General features: G+C 43.0%; 1 protein-coding gene across 1 annotated transcript in view; it reads right to left on the bottom strand.

The window, feature by feature from the left end:
- Nucleotides 1-25,373, bottom strand: part of gpr143 (G protein-coupled receptor 143) — a 61,432-nt gene extending 36,059 nt beyond the window's left edge. The window contains exons 1-5 of the mRNA XM_080197954.1: nucleotides 25,007-25,373; nucleotides 14,475-14,581; nucleotides 14,244-14,338; nucleotides 2,948-3,040; nucleotides 2,059-2,168 (exon numbers count right to left, since the gene is read on the bottom strand). Of these exons, the coding sequence (XP_080054080.1) occupies nucleotides 2,059-2,168; nucleotides 2,948-3,040; nucleotides 14,244-14,338; nucleotides 14,475-14,581; nucleotides 25,007-25,265 (664 nt within the window). The 5' untranslated portion in view covers nucleotides 25,266-25,373. The remainder of the gene's footprint in view (nucleotides 1-2,058; nucleotides 2,169-2,947; nucleotides 3,041-14,243; nucleotides 14,339-14,474; nucleotides 14,582-25,006) is intronic.
- Nucleotides 25,374-25,695: the final 322 nt, after the last annotated feature.

Genomic DNA, 25,695 nt, shown 5'->3' with positions numbered 1-25,695 from the left:
CTATAAGTTAAAAAGTTTCTAAAATTATGAGGAGTATAGATAACGTGAACATAAGAACATAAGAAATAGGAGCAGGAGTAGGCCAACTAGCCCTTCGAGCCTGCCCCGCCATTCAATAAGATCATGGCTGATCTGTCGTGGCTCAGTTCCACATTCCCGCCCTCTCCCCATAACCCTTAATCCCCTCTCTCATCAAAAACGGTTGGAAGCTTTTTCCCAGGGCAGAAACGACAATTACAAGGGGGCACAAATTCAAGATAAAGGGGGAAAAGGTTCAGTGGAGACGTGTGAGGAAAGTTTTTTTTAAACACAGAGAGCAGTAGGGGCCTGGAATCCACTGCCAAGTGAGGTGGTTGAGGTAGATGCATTAGCGACATTTAAGACTTACCTGGATAGATATATGAACAGATGGGGAATAGAGGGATATAAGGGGTTTAGGACAACGTGATTGGCGCAGGTTTGGAAGGCCGAAGGGCCTGTGCTGTACTGTTCCTTGTTCTAAAATGAATGACTCTCATCCAACTTGACAGGTAAATAAATACATGTAGCCCTCACTCACCCAGTTACACAGATAAATCTGTGCACACCACCCATTCCAGTTACATATGTAAAGACACAAAACATTCACCCCGTGAACCATTAAAGGCATTTAAACATGGGCCACGTGCAGCGTACGGGCAGGACAGACAGTAAAGGTGGATCAGAGTATGACATTCAGTGTATTCATAATAATTAAATCTTTGATTTTGAGGCATTGGTTTCCTGTGGACCAATCATGCGTAAAAGAGTTATGAATCACCTGATCTCTCTTCTCATTCACCCATGAAATTGCAAGCGCAGGTACAGCACATGACTCCTACACACCACTTTGGGGGAAGACAATATATACTCAAAAGTGAAAAGATCACTTAAGAAAACGAAACACACTCCAAGTTTTAGTCTGAAATTATTAATTCATACTATTATTTTAGGACAGGCCTAATCATACATTGTTTAACTAGTCATATATTAGAGGCAGTGTGAAATGATAGAAAGTTCAAGGAAAATGTTTATGCCCTGGTGTAAGTGTATGATGGGAGAGGTGAGGTTGTTTTTTTTATAAGATGATGCTGACTTCTTGCTGGGGTGCAGCCCCATGGATGAATCACATCTTACACTTGGCCACTGTTCATGCGAGAGAAACATAGAAAATAGGTGAAGGAGTAGGCCATTTGGCCCTTTGAGTCTGCACCATCATTCAATACGATCGTGGCTGATCATGCACCTTCAGTATCCCACTCCTGCTTTCTCGCCATACCCCTTAATCTCTTTAGCCACAAGGGCCACGTCCAGCTCCCTTTTGAACATATCTAAAGAACTGGCCCCAACAGCTTTCTGTGATAAAGAATTCTACAGGTTCACAAATCTCTGAGTGAAGAGGTTCTTCCTCACCTCAGTCTCAGAGAGACTTGCAAATGAATGCTGTTGGATTATATTAACCATATGGTGCATCATAGTATAGCCAAATGGTAGCAGTAATCAGCATTACTGCCTCACAGCGCCAGGGACTCTAGTTCGATTCCCAACTTGACTGCGTGGAGTTTGCACGTTCTCTCCCTATCTGCGTGGGTTTCCTCCGGGTGCTCCAGTTTCCTCCCACAGTCCGAAAGACTGCGTTGGTTACGTGCATTGGCCATGCTAAATTCTCCCTCAGTGTACCCAAACAGTGTGGCGACTGGGGGATTTTCCAGTAACTTCATTGCATTCGTTAATGTAAGCCTACTTGTGACACTAATAAATTAACTTAAACATCTACACAAACACATTTCCAGCAGCAGTAACTGGATATCTATGAGCAGAATTGCTTCCCCCTCTAAATTAGTGACATGGAATTTATTGTAATGCTGCTACCTCAGTCAACTAACAAAGCACAGAGCAGGAATTAAACCTGAGTTATGTGTCTGGCTGCTGAAACCAATGAGGGCAATTCTTTCTTATAAAAGAAAATGCTGAAAAAATGCATAATAATTCAGGAAGTAAATCAATTTAAACATTTGGCAGTATTTGTACAAGCCATACCTGCAGATGCTGTTTTTCCAAACAGAATAGGATTAACAAGCAGGACAAGCAGCAGAGGTGCGTAGGTTGTGATGTAATGTGGGATTGCATGTTCCAGTCCCTTTTCACAGCTGGAAGATAATCAAGTTTATATTAGTCATTTGAAATTTAATATAGGGAGTATTTTCTGGTTGCCATGAATATCATGTGATAATGATTGAGTGCCACAGAGAGCCTTTATCAAACAGTATAATTTAGTCGCTTGGGAAATGCAGCGCTTGAGCATTTCTGCAAAAAGAGACATGCTGTTGAAGTTTTTCATCCTGCACTTATCAGGACAGACACAAGAATGCCAAATTTCAAAGCCATCAACAATTTGTACTGCATGAGAAAAAGGTGCTGATTAGTTGACAAGTCTACTCCAGTTGTTTGAGGTGTTGTCATCGAGAATGCACCAGGGAATTATTGTCATCCACGCTTTTGTTTAATACAAAAAAGGCACAATGCCCAACCATGTTCCTTTTGTCTGCAGAAGGCAGCTCCCAGGCAATGAATATAAATAGCTTCTAGCAAACATAACTTAGCCCAACTCTTAAATTAGTTGTTTGTGTAATTCTTAGCACACTCAGAATTCTAATCTAGATTAATGGAGCCAGATTATATTACACCTGAGTTTATTTTAATTTTTAGGCATCACTAAACATCACAAAAGCCATATCTTCCATTCACAATATTTAAATATAGCATCAAGGGTTAAAAATCTACCACTGCCACTTTCATCTCAGAGGATATGTGAGCTGTTGAGCATCCATCAATAGATAGAACAGAAAAAGAATTGGTGCAAACTGCATCAGATTTCTGAAAGCTAAGAGTGAAAACCAAATTGTTCCCAGTTGCTGAGGTTACTAACCTGGAAATGGATGGATAATAGAGCATGGCCACACCTTCGACACAGAGGAGGATCGCTAAACCCCAAGTCAGCATGTGGTACAACACTAGAATACTGAGAGAAAAAAAATGAATGATTTTAACATCATGTTCGACATTGATTGAATTAAGATTTCAGACATCTTTGACACATCTAAAGATGTGTGGGTTAGTTTGATAAATTGTCCCTTAATGTTAAGGGGATTGGGAGGGTAAATGTGTAGGGTTACGTGGATAGGAGCGTATCCGGGTGGCATTGTTGTTAGTGCAGACTCGATGGGCCAAATGGCCTCTTTTAGCCCTTAGATTCTATGATTCTTTGCAATGGTACAAATTAATTTCTCCATCAGTGAACGGGTGCTGATGGGAAATCTGTTCACACGGGTTGGCTTCACAGGCAAACCCAACTTCCACTTCACTTGTCGTAACAAATCCACTAGATAGAGGAGCAGGAACCCCGCTTGATTTCCCTTTCCTTGCTCACAGACATGGAGACCAATTGCAAGTCCTGTCATCATCTCAAACGAATTCAGTTAACTCAAAACAGGCGAGTCAAATCTAAAACCTTCCTCACTAGATGGAGCAGTTCATTCTCTCAGCCACCAGAAAATATGCCCATGATTAATTAAAATTGTCATTTGATCATTAGCTGCTTTAAAAAAAGCAGCAAACCTGTTTCGTGTAGAATGCAGATTTGTTACTGCACTTCAAGGTTTAACGGGGTTGACTTATGGTTTTCCTGATTTCCATGATTTCTGCCAATAATTTCCACACCGGTTGATACTCAAAGAGGAGAATGGATTTAGCAGCAGTATACGTCAGGGTTATGTTCCTGCCCCAAACTTAATATTGCTTGGTGCTGATCGCAAGACTGTAAGATATAGGAGGAGAATTAGGCCATTCGACAAATCGAGTCTGCTCCACCGTTCAATCACGGCTGATAAGTTTCTCAACCCCGTTCTCCCGCTTTTTCCCCGTAACCTTTGATCCCTTTGTCAAGAACCTATCTTTCTCTGTCTTAAATGTACTCAATGGCCTGGCCTCCATTGCCTTCTGTGGCAATGAATTCCATAGATTCCCCACCCTCTGGCTAAAGAAATTCCTCCTCATCTTAGTTCTAAAGGGTCGTCCCTTTACTCTGAGGCTGTGCCTTCAGAACCTAGTCTCTCCTATTTTACTAATGGAAACATCTTCCTCATATCCACTCTATCCAGGCCTATTCTGCAAGTTTAAATAAGATTCCCTCCCCCCTCATCCTTCTATACTCCATTGAGTACAGACCCAGAGTCCTCAGATGCTCCTCATACGTCAAGCTTTTCATTCCCGGGATCATTCTCGTGTACACAGAGTTAATACAGAAAAGGGGCTTGTGGAAAATGACTAGACGATATGTAAGCACAGAGCTGGAGTTTGCCTTGGTTAAAACTACCTCACTGAAGCCTCTGTCTGAAGGATCAAGTATTTGGCTTCAGGTCAGCTGGAACAAGATGAAAGTGTAATGTTATTACAGCGATAGTCCTTCTTAATAGATGACAATCGAAAGGGGGTTTTAATAAAAACTTCTTCGTGGGTCATAGAATCACATGTGAAGCAAAACACCTTATGCTCATACTAATGCCAAAATCAAAAACAGTTGGTGTCAGGGCAAACTTCACAATATGTGTTCTATACCCTGGAATTTCTAATCTGGTCCGTAACATGGGTGACAGCCTAAAACTGTTCCCTGACAGCACGGGCTTTACAAATGAAGAATCACAAATGAGAGCTCTGAACCATAAGATGCTGTCTGCAGTAACTTCCTTTTATGGATAAGTCCCTGGACAATGAAAATGATCCCCATGGTACAGCTCATGAAGAATAGTTTGTGGGTCACAACCTTTGATATTACGGTTACCAAGAAAGATGGCTAGTTCCTACTCATATACCATTTCATCACCTTCCAGCAAATAGCTTTGCTAAGCTGTTGCTCATTTCAGAAATGCAGCAGCTACTGGTTATTACTGGAAGAGGTCAAGACAGTATACATTAGGCGACTGAAGGAGAACAGTCTTGTGGAAAACAGATCAGTTGAAATGGTATTGTTGCAATGTTTTCCAGGGCTGTTGATTTGTTTGAGTCTAACAGATTTGATCTTGCTGTATTCGCACTGCTGTTTATAATACACTCCACAAAGGAGCATAGCTCATTAGGTGTACAAATATTTTCCTATGTACTTCCATGATGGGCACCATAGGTGATTTAAACTTTTTCACTCTGCTTTGGCAACATATTGCGGTGGCACGGTGGTTAGCACTGCTACCACACTGCGTCAAGGAGCCTGGGTTCGATTCCCAGCTTGGGACACTGTCTGTGCAGAGTCTGCATGTTCTTCCCGTATCTGCATGGGTTTCCTCCAGGTGCTCCAATTTCCTCCCACAGTCTGAAAAACGTGCTGGTTAGGTGCATTGGTCATGCTAAATTCTCTCTCAGTGTACCCGAACAGACGCCGGAGTGTGGCGACTAGGGAATTTTCACAGTAGCTTCATTGCAGTGTTAATGTAAGCTTTACTTGTGACTAATGAATAAACTTCACTTTTAAAATATTGGGTGGGATTTTCTGCCCTCCCTTGTCTCACGCCATGGCGTGCTTTGCAGTGGCATAAGTGGCCTACCATTGGCTACAGGCAGGATCTGCTGGTCCCAATGCTGTCAACACTTTTTCCCGTTGTGGCAGGAACTGTGCTGACCGCTTACGTTGACTGCTCCGCACCTTTTAAAAAATCCTTCTGGAATTATAGCAAGCATTAGTTTGTGGGGGACCCACAAAATTAGTGGCATGAAGCCTCAGAGTGAAACCTGGCTCAATAGATTTCTAACCCTGTCTTCAAATTTCTATCCCTTTTAACTGCATTACAAACAAAAGTTTCTTGTTTATGTGCCTTATCTGTCCTGCCCCTGCTGCAGCCTCTGTCCCTATTCACACATCATCTTTATATTCCTGTTGCTACTTCCAGTTCAAAGGTCGTCAAACATGTTCCAGTATATTACCCAAGAAAATTACAATTGATCCCTTTACAATTGATACAAGCTCTTAAAAGTCTGTTTCAATCATTCGTCAAACAATTACCCTGTATTTTAGCAAAATTACAAATATTCCTTACTGGATTGCTTCAGGTCAAAGGGTCATTTGGCCCACCTTGCCTATGCCCCTTTGAAAAAGCTATCCAAATAGTTCCTTCAGACTGTAAACTTTTCCTTTCCTCTCCTGAGAGTACTGATATATCACAGAATCATAGAGACCCTACAGAGCAGAAGGCAGCCACTTGGCCCATCGAATCTGCACTGACAACAATCCCACCTAGGCCTTATCCCCATAACCCCACATATTTACACTACTAACCTACGCATCCCAGGACACTAAGGGGCAATTTAGCATGGCCAATGCACCTAACCCACACATCTTTGGAGTGTGGGAGGAAACCAGAGCACCCGGAAGAAATCCGCGCAGACACGGAGAGAACGTGCAGACTCCATACAGACAGTGACCCAAGCCGGGAATCGAACCCAGGATCCTGGAGCTGTGAGGCAGCAGTGCTAACTGCTGTGCCACCGGGCCGCCCGTAAGCTGGGTTTACTGCTCAACCTCCCACGTCCTGATCCATGAGGCTACAGTGCAAGGGCCTCATAGTTAATCCTGTTCACATTCACTTTCAATGATAACAACACAAAAATGGCCAATCTAGCCATTTCTCCAATTCACTTATCCAGACACTGCTTGTGGTCCCCTGCACTCTCAACTCAACTACTGGCAGCACAGGTGAGGAATCTAACCTGGGACCTTCTTGGTCTAGAAGACTTGGTTCCATGCAGTAACAAACTATCAGTGGAGCCAAAACCAGATTAACAGAAGCATATTATGTTGTACAACTTAACAGCGCAATTCAAATATCCTGAACTTCCTAACTCACAGACCACAATCAGTAACGATCAGCAACAACACCTCCTCCACGATCATTCTCAACACTGGTACCCCACAAGGGTGTGTTCTCAGCCTCCTGCTATACTCCTTATACACCTATGACTGTGTAGCCAAATTCCCCTCCAATTAAGTTTGCTGACGACACCACCATAATGGATTGGATCTCAAACAACGATGAGATGGAGTGCAGGAATGAGATAGAGAATCTAGTGAACCGGTACAGCAACAATAATCTCTCCCTCAATGTCTACAAAATGAAGCAGATTATCATCAACTTCAGGAAGTGTAAAGGAGAACATGCCCGTCTACATCAACAGGGAAAAAGTAGAAAGAGTCGAGAACTTCATATTTTTAGGTGTCCGGATTACCAACAACCTGTCCTGGTCCCCCCATGCGGACAACGTAGTTAGGAAAGCCCACTACTTTCTGAGAAGACTAAGGAAATTTGGCATGTCAGCTACGACTCTCACTAACTTTCACAGATGCACCATAGAAAGCATTCTTTCTGGTTGTATTACAGCTTGGTATTGCTCCTGCTCTGCCCAAGGATGCAAGGAACTACAAAAGGTTGTGAATGTAGCCCAGTCCATCATGCAGACCAGCCTCCCATCCACTGACACTGTCTACACTTCCCGCTGCCTCGGCGAAGTAGCCAGCATAATTAAGGACAGCATGCACCCGGATGTTCTCTCTTCCACCTGCTTCCTTCGGGAAAAAGATACAAAAGTCTGAGGTCATGTACCAACCGACTCAAGAACAACTTCTTCCCTGCTGCTGTCAGACTTTTGAATGGGCCTACCTTGCATTAAGTTGACCTTTCTCTACATCCTAGCTATGACTGTAACACTGCACTCTCTAATTTCTTTCTATATGAACGGTATGCTTTGTCTGTACAGTGCACAAGAAACAATACTTTTCACTTTATGCTAATACATGTGATAATAATAAATCAAATCAAATACAGCATTCATATATTCACCGTTTCCTCCCGCCTCTTAACTGTTTGATATAGTCATTTCTGCAGAGGTTTCCCTTCCCATCGTTCAAAGGGGTGGCAGGGAACACATTCCCCGCTGACTCTGTTCACAAGAATGGTTCTGTTACGAGGACAGGTTGGAGAAATCAGGATTCCAGAGAAGGCAGCTGAGAGGAGATTGGGGAAAGATTTTCAAAACTATGAGGGGCTGGGAGAGTAGATAGGGAGAAATTGTTCCCACTTGTAAAAGGATCAAGAATGAACTGGCACAAATTTAAAGTGATTTGCAAAAGAAGCAAACATGATGTGACAAAAAACATTTTCACACAGTGAGCTGTAGCAGCCTGGAATGCACTGCCTCCCTGTGGTGGAGGCAGGTTCAATTGAGGCATTCAAGAGGTCATTGGATGATCGCTTGAATAGAAAAAATGGCTAGGTGTACAGAGAAAGGCAGGGGGGTGGCACAAAGTTATAATGCTCATTTGGAGAGCCAGTGCATACATGATGAACCAAACAGGGGGAGGTAATGGCCTAGTGGTATTATCGGTAGACTATTAACTCAGAATAAAAGCAAATTACTGCGGATGCTGGAATCTGAAACCAAAAGAGAGAATACTGGAAAATCTCAGCAGGTCTGGCAGCATCTGTAAGGAGAGAAAAGATCTGACGTTTTGAGACCAGATGACCCGTTGTCAAAGCTAAAAGGCATAGAAAGTGGGAGATATTTATACTGCAGGGTGAGGGAATGAAAGATGAGTCATTAGCCACAGAAACCAGGGGAAAAGACTAGTAATGGCTGTCCACAGAGAGGATAAAGGGTCTGAATGGCCAGATGGCAGAGAAGGTAAAATGAGAGGGTAAGCTGTGAGAGATGAAGATGTTGGGGGTGGGGGTGGGGGTGGGGGCGGTGGGGAGGTGGAGAGGAATGGTTGGGACAGAGGTACAATTTAGAAAGGGGGAAGCAAAGGGGGAGAAAAAGTAGGGGGAAAGAATGGGGGAGAAGAAAAATGAAGACAGACAATAAAGAAATAAAAGGTAGAGAGCAGTAAAAATTTAAATAAAATAGAAGGAAAACAACAGTGTCTAGGTGGGGTAGAGCAAATCATTTGAAGTTTTTGAATTCGATGTTGAGACCGGAAGGCTGTAAAGTGCCTCATCAGAAGATGAAGTGTTAGTCCTCCAGTTTGCGTTGAGCTTCACTGGAACACTGTAGCAGGCCAAGGACAGACATATGGACATGGAAGCAGGATCGTGTGTTAAAATGGCAACCAACTGGAAGGTCAGGCTCCTGAATGTGTACAGACCGAAGATGCTCAGCAAAGCAATCACCCAGTCTATGTTTGGTCTCTCCGATATAGAGGAGACCACACTGGGAGCAGCGAATGCAATACACCAAATTGAAAGAGGTGCAAATGAAACGCTGTTTAACCTGGAATGAGTGTTTTGGACCTTGGATTGTAAACATCGAAGAGATAAAGGGAAAGATGTTACACCTTCTGCGATTGCATGGGAAAGTGCCATGAGTGACGGGAGAGGTGTTGGGTATAGTGGAGAATTGGACTAGGTTATCCCAGAAGGAACGGTCTCTGCGGAATGCTGACAGAGGGAATGAAGGGAAGATGTGTTTGGTGGTGGCATCACACTGGAATTGGTGAAAATTGTGGAGGATTATGCTTTGCTTTATTAATCCAGAAACTCAGCTAGTGTCCTGGGGATTTGGGTTCTAATCCTGCCACGGCAGAGAGTGGAACTTAAATTCAATAAAAAAGATCTGGAATCAGGGATCTACTGATGGCCATGAAACCATTGTCAATTGTCGGAAAAACTCATCTGTATCACTAATGTCCTTTAGAGAAGGAAATCTGTCGTTCTGACCTGGTCTGGCCTACATGTGAATCCACAGACACAGCAAAGTGGTTGACTCTCAACTGCCCTCAGGCACCGATGGATGAACAATAAATGTTAGCCAGCCAGCGACACACATGTCCCATGAATAAAAAAAGACCTCCTACTCCGCCAGAACAGTAATGATGATTTGATGCTCGAATGAGCATGAATTGGCTACAGGTAGGCCCCCATCCCTTACTTGGGGGGAACTCCCACTTTGGAGAGCTGGTAGTACTGGAACTGCAATGATCAGAAGAGGAAATGTTTCAACATGCCAGAGTCTAAATCCCAGTACCAGATGGCATGGTAGGATTTCGAGGCCCTAGAGCGGTAAGGGCAGAGAGAGCCTTGGGAGTGGGGGGAGAGGGATGGGGGGTTGTGCATATTAGGCATCTAGGGTTTCGGCAAGAGGGTCAGTTGAGGAGGGGGCTTGGTCCAATGGCCAGACATCAAGGAACACAGAGTCAGAAGAGGGCTTCTGACAGAGGTGCCCCCAACCCCTCACCTCCTACCCTAGGTCTAAGCCAATTCATATTCGGGCTTCCCCCACCAGCCTCCCAACTGCCCTCGGGCACCGATGGATGAACAATAAACGTTAGCCAGCCAGTGACACACATGTCCCATGAATAAAAAAAGACCTCCTACTCTGCCAGAACAGTAATGATGATTTGATGCTCGAATGAGCATGAACTGGCTACAGGTAGGCCCCCATCCATTACTTGGGGGGAACTCCCACCTTGGAGAGCTGCTAGTACTGGAACTGCAATGATCAGAAATCCTCCCAACAGCCCTGAAGGTGAGGCTGGCTGAGAAACAGTAATTGGGGCAAGGATGAACAGCCTGTTTCAGGCTTTGCTTGTCAAGATAACATAGCTGTAAGTTTGGGGGTCTCTGAGGACATCCCTTCCATTCAATTTCACACTCCACATCGACCCCAAAAATCCCACTGGAGGGGAAGCACGAAATTCAGGCGCTGATCTTAATCATCCAACTGGTGTTCTACTTAAACTGGGTAAGTGTTTCTCAAAGGCTACTGATATCTCTGAGGCTTCATTTGATCCACATCAGTTGGCAGCAGCCACATAATGTGAGACGGAACTGATTGCTTGCAATTGCCATCAAGTCCAATCACAGACTGATCTTGAGGAGTTATCTATTTAATGGCCCTACTCAGCACAGATCATGATACGTCCCTCAGGAATAAAGGAAGCTGAGTATTACTCCTTAACTCTATTACTTAGAAAGATTGGAAATGTATAACAATATCTGAAATAAGCAGCTCCCCCAACAGTAGAAACAATTATACCAGCAGGTATGATTTCACTCCAAGTGATAGGAAACATTCTTCATCACTGGGGACTATTCGCATATTAAAAATGTATTTGGTCATGGGGTAAACAGAACGGTTTTAATGATTCAATGCTTTCCCTTGTGGTTTAATCTAGCACAGCTACTGACAGCAGCGCTAATGGTTTCAATATTGTGCATTGCAGAACCCAGCACTCAAGGCTACAGTTTGCAGGAGTTTATTGTTTTTATCGTAATATTTTCAGTGGAAAATTGGAACAGTTGCTTTGCACATTTAAATTTCCCACATGGATCAAACAAAATGATGTCTATAAACGGGAGGAATCGCAAGACAGCCAAATTGGCAGACATGCCGAGAATGTTTACATGTTTAATGTTGCCTCGTGGGACATTTCCAAAAGAAAAATAATTCTAATGACTATAACCTGATATCATAGAAACATGGGTTATTAGGAAAATGACAGAAGTTGATCCCTTTTCAATTAGTGTCAATCCCACCTTTTCGTAATATCCTTTGATCTCTTAGCTCACATCTGACTGCTTTTTTTTTGCACTCTACACATCAGGCTTACCTGATAACTTTTCTACCTGTCACTGGGAGAGGGCTAAATGGTCCACTTACTTCCCTTCTTATTCCTGATCTTTTCACTTCCCACTTAATTGTGTCCCCTGGTATCTGAAACCTCCACAATAAATACAATGTCAATTAGTGTTGACCCTCTTTAACATAAGAACATAAGAACTATGAGCAGGAGTAGGCAATTCAGCTCTTAGACCCTGCTCCGCCATTCAATATGATCATGGCTGATATCATCTTGCCCTCATCTCCACCTTCATCCCTCTATGAATTAAAAACTTGTCGAACTTCTAAAATTTATTTAGAGTTTCAAAGTCTACTGCACTCTGGGCTAGAGAATTCCACAGATTCATGACCCCTTGACTGAACTAATTCTTCTTCATTTTTGTTTTAAATCTTCATCATCCAGTATTCCTCTGGAGCGGAGAAACTATGACATCTTCTTTGAAGTCTTCAACTGATGACAATGAACACCTTGCCAAGGCCATCCCCACACCCCACTGTTTCAAACAACCGCACAACCTCAAACAGACCATTGTTCACAGCAAACTACCCAGCCTTCAGGAGAACAGTGACCACAACACCACTCAACCCTGCCATGGCAATCTCTGCAAGACATGCCGGATCATCAAACAGATACCACCATCACATGTGAGAACACCACCCACGATGTGCATAATACATACTCATATGACTTGGCCAACATTATCCACTTGATACGCTGCAGGAGAGAATGCCCCAAGGCATGGTACATTGGTGACACCATGCAGAAACTATGACAACGGATGAACGGACACTGTGCAATAATTGCCAGGCAGGAGTGTTCTCTTCCTGTCAGGGAATACTTCAGCTGTCAAGGCCATTCAGCCTCCAGTCTTCAGGTACGTGTTCTCCAAGGCGGCCTTCAAGATACATTACAATGCAGAATCGCTGAGCAGAAACTAACAGCCAAGTTCCGCATGCATGAGAACGACCTCAACAGGATCTTGGATTCCTGTCACACTACTTGTTACCCCCATCATAGTGCCTGAGTTTGCAAAATTCTATTAACTGTCCTGGTTTGAGTTCATTCACATCTCTCTCACCTGTGATTACCCCTCTCTCCACACACACTAACCTGTAAAGATTCACATTCCAACCATTCTTCACGTTCTAATCTGTAATCATTTTGCAATTGTGTCTTCGCCTATATATGCTGTGTTTGTGAAGTAACCTCCACTCACCTAATGAAGGAGCAGCACTCCGAAAGCTCATGATTCCAAATAAACGTGTTGGACTTTAACCTGGCATTGTGAGACTTCTTACTGTGCCCACTGTGGAATGACGTTATTAATATAGATTACTCCTACCAGACACTATTTTCCCTTGTTATTTTTTATTTCTACCCAGATTGATATCACATCTTGATCTCCAGTACCAACATAATTTCACATTACAGCACTGATCCCTTCCTTTACTAACAAAGCTACACCACCACGTCTCCCTTTCTATCTATCCTTCTGAACACTCAGTACCCTTGGATATTCAAGTCCCAGACCTTGTAACCATGTCTCAGCAATCCTCATCAAATCATACCCCATTGTTTCAAATTGTCCTGTTAACTCATTAATTTTATTCCTAATGCTACATGCCATTGAAATTTGTCCCATTATGAATTTTCCCTAGCCTTCTACAATTCCCCAGTTTAATATAACAGTCACATGCTTTGTCCCTTCATTGTCCGGTAACAATTAGCTCATCATTAACATGTATGCCTACCTTCTCCTTACACGTTGGTTTTTCAAATTTCCATGCAAATGAACCCCCCACTGCCCCATTATTTAGTTTAAAGCCCTATCCATGGCCCCAGTTATTCAATTTGCCAGGATGCTGATCCTAGCATGATTCAAGTGGAATCAAGGGCACTGATCCCAAAGGAACAGCTCTCTCTTTCCCACATGTTGGTTTTTAAGAAAAGCGGAATATGTTCGAATTGTGGTTGGATGACATTTTGTGGGATCATAACGGGATTGGGAGTTACAGATAGTTCTATGGCTTGGTAAGTATGGATGTGATCGGCGCAACTTGTGGGCCGAAGGGCCTGTTTGTGCTGTAGTGTTCTATGTTCTATATCTTGGCCTGATACATACAAGCATTTTGACTCCTTTAAGCATTGAAACTTTTAAAAAGTGCTAGCACCTTTAATGTTACGACTTGCAAGTCACGTATAGCTACAATGTACAAAACTCCTGTAAACTAGTTTAAGTTTATTTATTAGTGTCACAAGTAGGCTTACATTAACACTGCAATGACCGTGAAAATCCCCTAATTGCCACACTCTGGTGCCTGCTTGGTACACTAAGGGAGAATTTAGCACGGCCAATACACCCAACCAGCACGTCTTTCAAACTGTTGGAGGAAATTGGAGCACCCAGAGGAAACCTATGCAGACATGGGAGAATGTGCAGACTCCATACAGACAGTGATCCAAGCCGGGAATTGAACCCGAGTCCCTGGCACTGTGAAGCAGCAGTGCTGACTACTGTGCCACTGTGCCGCTAGTTGCCAATAATGATGATCTTTTGTAAAGTTACCTTAATCCAGAAGATCTCTTTACAACAAGGTAAGCATCCACGGCGTAGCAGAACAACCACCAGAAGGTGGCACTATAGAACAGTTGAATCCAAATCTGCTGGGCAAGAGGGAAAAAAGAATATTTCAGTTGTTGGTGGAATTAAACCAATTTGTATTATTAGTAATTGTAAAGCAGAGCTGGCAATATTAAACCAGCACTGAAGCTTCAGTAGCAGATCAATCCTACTCACAGCACTGGAGACACAGAAAGCTGTCGGCCAGGATTGAGTTCCATTAACTGAGATTCTTGTAACAAAATCTGGGAAGCCAAGCCACACTGAAGCTCTGGTTATTATTCCTTAAAGAAAGAGGCAAACCTTGTTTGAGAGAATATTGAGCACTTGCTAAGGGGGTGGGGGGAGGGAGAATCATTGAAAAGATGCAGAACAGAACTTCAAGTCAAATAAAATGCATCTGAATGTATTGTGATGTTAAAAGAAAAAGCAATTTGCTATATTTAATCATCACATTCTGTGAACAACTCCCATACTTACCTTACGCTCAAATCGAAGTTTGGGGACTATATTTCCTGGCGGATCTCCAGAATTCAGCCGATGCGTCCTCTGGGAAACGGCTGTACGTGTGCAGTTTGTTCATTTTCACCTCCAATAGGCCAAGATTGGCCATGCTAAATTGCCCCTTAGCGTCAAGGAGATTAGCACAGTAAATACCTGTGGTTACAGGAATAGGGTCTAGGTGGAACTGTTGTCAACTGAATGTCCTTCTTTTAGGCATAGAATCCTACAACGCAAAAGCAGGTCATTCGGCCCATTGAGTCTGCACTGACCACTATCCCACGCTCTATTCTGGAACCTCATTTTGCATAGTAGGGATTCTACGATTAGTAAAGTTGAATGAAAGGAGCAGAGTCAGAGGCTTCAAGTTAAAGAGAAAGTTGTAAAGAGCAGACTTGAAGCTAAGGTGGCTGGAGAGGAGTGCAGAAGATCTGAGTGGGCAGCCAAAGGTTGGTGACTCCTTGCTGTGAGCCTTTTAGAGCAATGGTGTTTTGCTTGGCACAGCTGAAGATCTGAAATTATGCTTGCAAGATGAAGCTTGGATGTACCCTGAGACCTGGGGAAAGGAATCTCAGGAGATGAGACTGAAACCCTGGAGTGGATCCTTGTTGAAGCTGTCCAGGTGGGAGTGACATTTGAAGAGAACTCCAAAGCAAGATCTTCAAATGGGGAGATTGGCAATCCTTCTGAGAAAGGCCAAGGGTGGAATTCCCCTGTCCTCCGCAGCAGGATCTTCTGGTCCCATTGAAGTTGACCAATGCCATGGGTTCCCCCAATTCTACCCAGCGTTTCTTGGGAGATTGCAAGCACCAAAAAGCATCAACTTCCCTCTGTCAAGGAATGTGGCATCAATCCCCTAACAGAGGAGAGGGATACAAGGATCTATGGAAGCGAAGAATCGGAATGAAAAAACGGGGTTCAGTAAACCAAAACGTCAGGGAAGAAGCTTTTGTTGATTCACAGAATGTGCAGTGTTATCAATGGTATCCATGCTCAAGGCAAGAGACATCATATGTATTCAGAATTGGTGGTTTGCTGCTCTACTTTAGCTCCTATCCTAGAGATTGATCTGAATTTCTATGTTCTTATGTCAGTACAAGTGATTAGAGAGTAATGTTAACACATTGAAACCAGAAGCAGGAGGAGGTCACTCAGCCCTTTGGGCCGACTCTGCCATTCATACTAACTCCATTGCAGTGTTTATATAAGCCTTACTTGTGGCTAATAAATAAACTTTACTTTTACCTTATAATGATCATAGCTGATCATCAAAATCAATATCTGATTCTTCCCCTCCTGGCTCTGCCATATCCCTTTAGTCCCGAGAGCTATATCTAATTTCTTCTTAAAATCACACAACGTTTTGGCCTCAGCTACTTTCTGTGGGACTGAATTCCACACATTCACCACCCTCTGGGTGAAGAAATTTCTCCTCACCTCAGTTCTAGAAAGTTTACCCCTTATCCTCAAACTGACCCCTTGTTCTGGGCTCTCCCACCATCGGGAACATTCTTTCTGAATCTAGCCTATCTAACCCTTTATGACTTTCTTTGACATTTTATTTATTCTTGAGATGTGGGCTTCACTGGCAAGGCTGCCATTTCTTGCCCATCGGTAGTTGTGCTTAGGAAATGGTGCGGGGCTTTCTTCTGTGTAGAAGTGTCAAACATGGCTCAGTGAAGCCCTCCCACCTTCGAGTCAGAAGGTAGGAGTTACCACTTCCACTCCAGGGATTTGAGCACATTGGCACTTCAGTGTGGTATAGAAGACATTGAACCAAGGGCCTATATCATTCTATTTAGTTGGACATAAAAGATCTCGCAATGCTATTCTGAAGAGCAGGAGGAGCCCTCCCAGTGTCCTGGCCAACGTTTATGCCTCAACTAAAGCCTAAGATAGATTTTTAAAAAACTTATTTGTGGGACATGGGCATCGTTGGCTGGCCAGCATTTATTGCCCATCCCTAGTTGCCCTTCAAAGGCAGTTGAGAGTCAATCACATTGCTCTGGTTCTGGAGTCACATGTAGGCCAGACCAGGTAAGGACGGCAGATTTCCTTCCCAAAAGGATATTAGTGAACCAGGTGGGTTTTCTGACAATTGACAATTGGTTTCATGGTCATCAGTAGATTCTTAATTCCAGATACTTCATTTAATTCAAATTCCATCACCTGCCATGGGGGGATTCGAACCCAGGTCCCCAGAACATTAGCCGAGTTTATGGACTAATAGTCTAGCGATAAAACCATAGGCAATCACCTAACTACTGTGTGTGGGGGGGGGCTTGCTGTGCACAAACTGATTGTCACATTTTCTGCATGACGTGACTACACTTCAGGAGTATGTCATTGATGGTGAAGCACTGTAGGTCATCCTGAGTTGGTGAAAGGCACAAGAGAAATTGAAGTCTTTTTTTTCCCCCAAACCATCACAATCTACATCAGGAAGATGGTCTCACACCAAAAGATGGAAAAGGGCGTCCATAAAACTAAGGAAGTTAAACAAATACAAAACTAATACAGGTGCTGGCAAACTGAAATCAAAACAGAAAACGCTCAAAATACTCAGGTCAGGCAGCATCTGTAGAGAGAGAAAAACAGAACGAACACTTCCCAAATTTAATATTGAGTTGAACTATTTCACTTTGTAAACATTGTTCCTGTATCTTTGGAAGCAGTGGCTGCCAATGATTCTGTTGTTAGCACTTACAGCTCCCCTAGGCCCATCCTCTGTTGCACCAGAAGTTTCTGTGCTTCCCAGATGCCGAGAAGCTGGAGACAGGCGCAGCACTCCGCAAACTCAACTTCCAATTTTCAGGAGCTCATGTGTTAATCCGACCCTTTCCCAGTCCCTCTGCCTGAATCAGAGTCTCACACCTACTCCGACACAACCAAAAATCCATCTGCTTCGCCCCAAAAATGTTAAAAACAGGACGTCACTCCTTGCTGCAGCTTATCTCAATTCTCAACCAACTGTCTTTTGTTGCCTCAAAATATACTCCAATTCATGGATGCATAACTGTACAATGAGGACTAGAAATAATGTCCTGGAAATATTATGTATGTCTGACTCTAGAAGCTTAAGTAGGTACTGTAGAATAGTCCTAACATCACTGACCTGGTAATCCAGATACATCAGTACAAATCCCACCATGCAGCTGGGGAATTTAAATTCAGGCAAATAAATAAATATGGAATAAAAAGCTAGCATCAATCATGGGAACAATGAAACTATTGAACTGTTGACAAGATGCCATTATATGATTCTGTTATTTGCATAGTGACAATGTTCACTGTCAGGAGCAACAAACTCGATGGCCCGAATAGCCTCCTTCTGCACGGTAGGGATTCTGTAATGGATTCTATGATGAAGATGTCAGATTGGTGCAAAAACTCATCTGAATCACCAACTTCTGTTCCTGAAGGAAGTCTGGTGTTCTTACCCAGTCTGTCCCATGTGTGACCCCAGGCCACATTGTTGGCTCTTAATTACCACCCCAAAAAGGCCTAGCAATCTACCCAGTTATGCTCAAGAAGCTGATTAGAGATGGTCAATAAATGCTGGCCTTTCCCATATTCCCACCCAAAAAAAGTTATCAACTTCAATTAGAGACAACGTAGTGGTTAGCACTGCTGCCTCACAGGGCCAGGAATCCGGGTTCAATTCCTGACTTGGGTCACTGTGTGGAGTCTGCATATTCTCCCAGTGTCTGCATGGGCTTCTTCCAGGTACTCTGGTTTCCTCCCACAGTCTGAAAGACGTGCTGATTGGTGCATTGACCCTTACAGGAGTCAGATTTTGGTGACTAGGGGAATTTCACAGTAACTTCGTTGCAATGTTAACGTAAGTCTACTTGTGACTAATAAATAAACTTTTACTTTGCTTTAGATCTTATTTTTGTTTTCCAAATACTTTAGCCTCATTCATGCAATTTATTTGACAAAAGTATCACACAATAGAAAGAAACTTTGATTTCTAATGATCTCAGAACACCTAATGCTTGCTACAAGATTCACAAGCCCTTTACCACAGGCTATTTTTAAAAAAATCATTCGTGGGACATGGGCGTTGCAGGCTGGGCCAGCACTTATTGTCCATCCCTAATTGCCAAAAGGCTGTTGACAGTCAACCACATTGCCGAGGCTCTGCTGTCACATGTAGGCCAGATCAGGTAAGGATGGCAGATTTCCTTCCGTAAAGGACATTAGTGAACCAGATGGATTTTTCTGACAATTGATGATGATTTTATGGTCATCAGTAGATTCTTAATTCCAGTTATATTTCTTTTTCACTGGATTCAAATTCCACCATCTGCTGTGACAGGATTTGAAACCGATCCCCAAAATATTAGCTGAGTTTCTAGATTATTAGTCTTGTGATAATACCATGAGGTTACCGCCTCCCCATTGCCAAAACAAACAGAACGTCAGAATGTTTTACCAGCATGATCAAATGTAAGCCTTGATGAGGACTCATTTAGAGCACTATGGTCTACAGGTTTGGACCTCATTTCATGATGGATGAAATGAAGCTCATGGAAATGGTTCAAGGAGAGATTGTTATGTTTGTTATTAGTTTAAGCGTGCATGGTGGGCTGAGAGAGGCAGGACTTTAATTTCAGAAACATGTAGATCTTAAAGAAAATATGGCTATACAGAGAGAAAAAGAGGTCATTTGGCCCATCATACCTGCGCCAACTCTTTGAATGTGTTATCTATTTAGTCCCACTCCCTGGCTCTTTCCCCAGTAGCACTGCATTTTTTTCCTTTTCCAGCGTATATTCAGTTCCCTTTTGGAAGTTACTGTGCGTCTGCTTCCACCATCCATACAGGCAGTGAATTCCAGACTTACTCAACTCACTGTGTGAAAATTAGATTGGGGCAAAAGAAAATGGAAAGGATTTGTTTTCATCTATATGGATGCGCTGCTTTTATTGGATAGGTTGTGAGGGCTAGGGGACTTGAATAGAATGGGTACATTCTTTCTTCTAATTAAGTCAGCAAAAAGAGCAAGATAATCAAGTTTTAAAACAGTCAGCAAAGCCATCAGTTGCAAAGTCTCCGGCGTAGGCCATTAACCCCAAGACAATAGAAACCTCTGATAGGTGAACAGAGAGATAAGCGGTATCCAGATACTCGGATATATACGATTGAAGAGCCAATGTGAGGTTGGGGAATGGTGCATGGGAGGAAACATGAGTGGACAAATTCCTTTCATCGGGGTTTGAGTCAGTCATTTGTCAACAATGCTCTAAGTGCATTGAACAGGAGTTAAAGCCCTCCCCATGGGTTTACAGATGAATGTAATTCCCAATTGTTCCCTCTTAACTACTGCTCAAATACTGTGACCTATGAAACCTTATTGAGATCCAAATGAAAAAAATCAGTACAGCGTCACCTTTGACCATAATCAAAATTCTCAGGATTACTATTGACCAGAAACCGAATTGGACTCACCATATCACTTTTTTTTTCATTCATGAGATGCAGGAATCACTGGCTAGGTCAGCAATTATTGCTAATTCCTAATTGCCATCAACAAGCTGTTGGTGAGCTGTTTGCTTGAACTGCTGCAGTCCACGTGGTGTAGGTACACCCACCGTGCTGTTTGAAAGAGTTCCAGGATTTTGACCCAGCAACAAAGAAGGGACGGCAATATACTTCCAAATTAGAATGGGGTGTGGCTTGGAGGAGAACTTCAAATGGTGGTGCTATTCCCATGCGTCTGCTGCCCCCCGTGCTTCTAGGTGGTAACAATCATGGAGTTAGAAGGTGCTGCACGGTCAGAGGTTAGGGATTCTGCAGCAAGTAACTCAGCTCTGGACTTCCCAAAAGCCTGTCCACCGTCTGCGAGGCACAAGTGAGGAGTGTGATGGAATACTCTCCCCTTGCCCGAGTGCAGCTCCAACAACACTCAAGAATCTCAAAACCATCCAGGAGAAAGCAGCCCATTTGCTTGGCACCCCTTCCGCAAACATTCAATTCCTCCACCACCAACACACAGTGTCATCGGTGTGCACCATATACTGTAGGAACTCACCAAGGCTCCTTAGGCAGCATCTTCCAAACCCACGACAATTACCAGGACAGGGTAGCAGGAAACACTACAGCCTGGAAGTTCCCCTCCAAGCCACTCACTGCCCTGACTTGGAAATATATTGCCATTCCTTAATTGTCATTTGGTCAAAATCTTGGAACTCCCTCCTGAACAGTTCTATGGGTGGACCTACACCATGAGGACTGTAGCTGTTCAAGGAGGTGGCTCACCACCACATTGTCAAGAACAACTAGAGATGGGCTAACCTAACCAGCGATGTCTGCATCTAATGAATTAATAATAAACTTAGAAGGCATTCAAAATAAACCATTGTTAGATATGTTGTCCCCAACCGGAGTTAAAACTTCATAAAGAACCAAGATAGACCTTGGGAGGCGTCCCTTTTCGAAGAGTGGCCCTGATCTTCGGAACAGGCTACTGTTTCATTCAGTGCGTGAATTAGAGGGATTGAAAGCAGCTGCAGTGAGGAGCTATTCGGTATAGAAGCTGAGTGGAGAAAGAAGGGAAAATATCATAGGGAGAATCACAGGGCATAGCTTGGAGATTCATAGCTGATGGGGATTCTAAAAAAGAGATAAAGTTTCAATGAAAACGCTGAAACATTAGCCTGTCCCTTATGCTGGTTGTAACATTAACTGAAGAATGAATGAAGTCCAGCTATTTCCTGCTTTCTCCATTGACTAGACTAGAAGATCTGAGGCTGGAGGTTAGACATTGACAATTGTACAGCCAAAACTCTGATCATTTTCAGCATAAAGTGAGAATTAAGCCTCAGATCAACTTCTACAAGGTACATACAATCACAGAAACAGACCATCCAACCTGTCATATATTTAAGTAGTTGCATGATTGCTTGAAGAACTAGTCACATGATTTTATACTGATGTTGTTAGGGTGTTGCACAGGCTACTGTTTTAGTTTCAGTTTGTATTCTGCATAGGGCAGAGCTCCTGGAATAAATCTGTTGTTGTTAGTTTGAATCTACATGTGCAAACCACATCTTTCCTTTTTGTTTAAAACCCACATCCCCTAACTTGGTTCAGACATGACTCAACCCAACAGGCTCATGCCAGTGCTTATGCTCCACACAAACTTGCCCCTTCTTCATTCACATCCATAAGTGCACCCTGTGTTGCTTACACACTTGTGTGTTTCCCTGCTTCCCCTTAAGTAAGTCTATACTATTTGCCTCAAACATTGTAGCAAGTTCCACTTTCTAACTGATATAGTGGTTTTCCTTTTGAATTTATCAGTGACTACCTTATGTTTGTGGCCTTTAACTTTGGTCCTACCGTCATGTGCAAAGTTCTAAACATTGGTTAAGCCTCAACTGACGAATCATGTCCAATTCTGAGCACTGCACTTTAGGAAGGATGTGAAGACTTCAAGACAATTAAAGATTTACATAGATGCTCCAAGAGATGAGAACTTCAGTTACTTGGATAGATAGGAGAATCTGCGGTTGTTCTCCTCAGAAAAGAGGACAAGGGCAGCAGACAAATGGGAACATCACCATCTGGAAGGCCCCCTTCAAATCATTTGGAGCCTGACTTGGAAATATATTGCCATTCCTTCACAGTTTCAGGGTAGAAATCCTGGTACTCCCTCCCTCCCATGTGTATACCTATGCCACATGAATTGCTGGGATTCAAGGTGACTGCACACCATGACCTTATCAAAGACAGTGAGGGATGGGCAATAAATGCTGGTCTAGCCAATGATGCCCACATTCCATAAATGTATCAAAAAAAATGATTTGATTGTGGTGTCCAAAGTCATGATGGGTGTCAACAGAGCAGTGAGGAATTTTTCCTTTGACTGGAGGGTCAAGAACCAGAGTGCCTATATTTAAGATGACTGGCAAAAAGAACCCAAGGCAACATGAGATAAAGCTCTAATTTTTTAAGAAACACAGTGAGTGGCAAGGATCTGGCAAGTGCTGCCTGAGGGGGCAGTGGAGCAGATGTAATCATTTCAAAAGGAACTTGGATAAGCAACTAAAGGGAAAAGATATTGCAAGTCAATGAGGAAAAGGGCAGTGGAGTGGGACTAGTTGAATTGTTCTTGCAGAGAATCAGCATGGACTCAATAGGCCGAATGGCCTTCAGTGCTGGAGCCATTCTGTGAACTGTTGATTGTGGCCAACACTATACCAATAGAAAGCAGATGAGGTATTGGGAATCTCGCTTGGTCGATCAATTCCAGGGCAGGCAGAGATATTTTCCAAGTCTTTTTTCACCCCTAAATTGGTCTGGAAAGTCTTAACCTCTTCCAGTGATTGCATGGCTACTTGGTGAGGGATGGGAAAGATGAGATGTAGGTGCTGTCACATGTTAGCACAGCTGGTCTTGTACTTCCCCTCTGTTATTCCTCTTCCATTCTATTGAGTGTAACAAAAGATAACTGATGACGTGAACATAACTCATCATCTTTATTTGTGACTTAAGTGTGCAACAAGGGAATATAACTATACGGGGGCCTAATCACTGTGCGTCCAAACAGAACATACACAGACAGATACACGCACGTGCACGCACTTCCCTGTAACCTTTCTCTGCACCCACTCCAATGCCTCTAGATCCTTTATATATGGCAACCTGATCTGCACGCAGTCCTCCAAACATGGTCTAATCAAGGAAAATCTCAGCAGGTTTGACAGCATCTGTGGAGAGGGAATAGAGCCAACGTTTTGAGTTCGGGTGACCCTTCCTCAGGGCCGACCCAATTTTCCAGCATTTTGTTTTTGTTGCAGATTCCAGCATCCGCAATGATTCGTTTTTCTAATCAAGGTTTGATAGGTATATAAGACATGTTAACTTTTCAGTTCTACCCCTCTCGAAATAAAGCCTAATGCCTGGTTTGCTTTTTTAAAAAAATAGCGGTCTTGCTAACCCGTGGCTCAACCTTTAGTGATTGGTGTTATAGTTGTGCGTGTCTTATCTAATAGCACAAGAGGTTATCTTAGAACTAAACAGTCTTTGCTACGTATAGCTTGGAGTTATTTGTCATTCAGTGATATTGATCTATAAACCAAAATGCAGAGCCACGTGTTGTTTTGGACAAACGGAAAATGTTCTGCATTTTAATCAGCTCACTTTTCAACAGCCTTTGATGGTAACTCCTATTACTACACCTAATTATCACCAATGAGGAATTATTTTGAAGTGGATTTCATTTAGAGGCTTTGATATTGAAAAATTTAACTGGGAGTACTTGTAACATTTGTTTTTCACATGTACCTGATGTAATGTTATCCAACATCAATTACGGTTAATACCATATTATGCAAGGCCTCAAAAAGTAACTATGCAATTACATAGCGTCATCGAGTGATTCAGAACAGAAACAGACCCTTTGGCCCAACTGGTCCATGCCGTCAATGATGCCCTCCCAGCTAGTCCCAATTGCTCACATTTGGCCCATATCCCTCTAATTCTTTCCCATCCATGTACTTAGCCAAATGCTTTTTAAAATGTTGCTGTTGTACCTGCCTCAACTAATTTCTCTGGCAGTTCTTTCCATGTACACACCATCCCCTGCATGAAGACAATGCCCCTCAGGTCCCTTTTAAGGATGGCACAGTAGCACAGTGGTTAGCACTGCTGCTTCACAGTGCCATAGACCCAGGTTCAATTTCCAGCTTGGGTCACTGTCTGTGTGGAATCTGCATGTTCTTCCCGTGTCTGCATGGGTTTCCTCCAGTTGCTTTGGTTTCCTCCTACAGTCCGAGACACATGCTGGACATGACATTGGCCATGCTAAATTGTCCCTCAGCATCCCCAGACAAGTACTAGAGTGCGGCAACTTTTCATAATAACTTCATTGCAGTGTTAATGTAAGCCTACTTGTGACACTTAAACTTAAGTTAAAAATCAATCCCATTTTATCGGAAATGTCCAACGATGCTACCTGATAGAATTTTCTAGGGTTTGTTTTTGTTTCTGATTTCCAGCAACTGTAGTATTTTGCTTTCTTTTGTACAACCCAACCCCCACTGTTAAAAGGCATCGTGCATAACTCGCAAGTTGAACACCATGAATAAAACAGCAATACGTTCTTGCAAATCAGAGTCACCATGGGCGTTAGTCAATAGTATCTTAGTCAATATTTTATTCAACTTAGAAAACAATGTTAAAAGTGCTGTGTCACCTACCTATACAGCCTAGAATATCACAAATACTGATAATCAACAGGATCCTAGAGGATGCTGAAGGTTTCTGCAACGGGTACTGGCTGAACCTACGGTAGCCCAGTCTCCTTTTCGGCAAGACCTGGCAGAGGGTGCCAATCAGACTCAGACTGGCGCTGGCGACACAGATGGCATTGAAGAAGACAGGCTGGAAACCCAGTACAAAATCTGTAGCTGCATCCCTAGTGGGACAGCAGAAGGTTTCCAAGCGGGGGGAAGCCATGGTTAAAGATGCGTTGCAAGCAAGCAGTCAGCTAGAGAGAGAGAGATGTTGAAACGCTTCATTCCTTGGATCACGGGATGAGGATCATGTGCGTTCACTCAAATCCCATCACCGCCTCTGAAAACCTTCCCATCTAAATTCATGGAATGAAAGAATTTCTTTTGAACAAACCACAGCCCTGACATCCTGATGTAGCGGGTCAAAGGAAAGTACTGCTCCTTCCCGATTAAAACAAAGGCGAGTTGTCCACTCTCGGATCAGTGGATAAAGAAATCTAGGTAGATGATTATAAAACAGGAGATTAATCATGCTTTACTGTTCCAGTTCCGTTTTATATAATCATTTAAAGAGTATGAAGGTTTAAAAAAATATAATTAAGAAATTGAAACACCCAGAAGTAGAATTCTGTAAAAGTTTACTGGGGGGGAGA

The sequence above is a fragment of the Carcharhinus amblyrhynchos genome, chromosome 10 (assembly GCF_965287045.1).
Source record: "Carcharhinus amblyrhynchos chromosome 10, sCarAmb.v2.hapA, whole genome shotgun sequence".
Taxonomy (NCBI): domain Eukaryota; kingdom Metazoa; phylum Chordata; class Chondrichthyes; order Carcharhiniformes; family Carcharhinidae; genus Carcharhinus; species Carcharhinus amblyrhynchos.
This window is presented reverse-complemented; position numbering and strand designations above follow the sequence as displayed.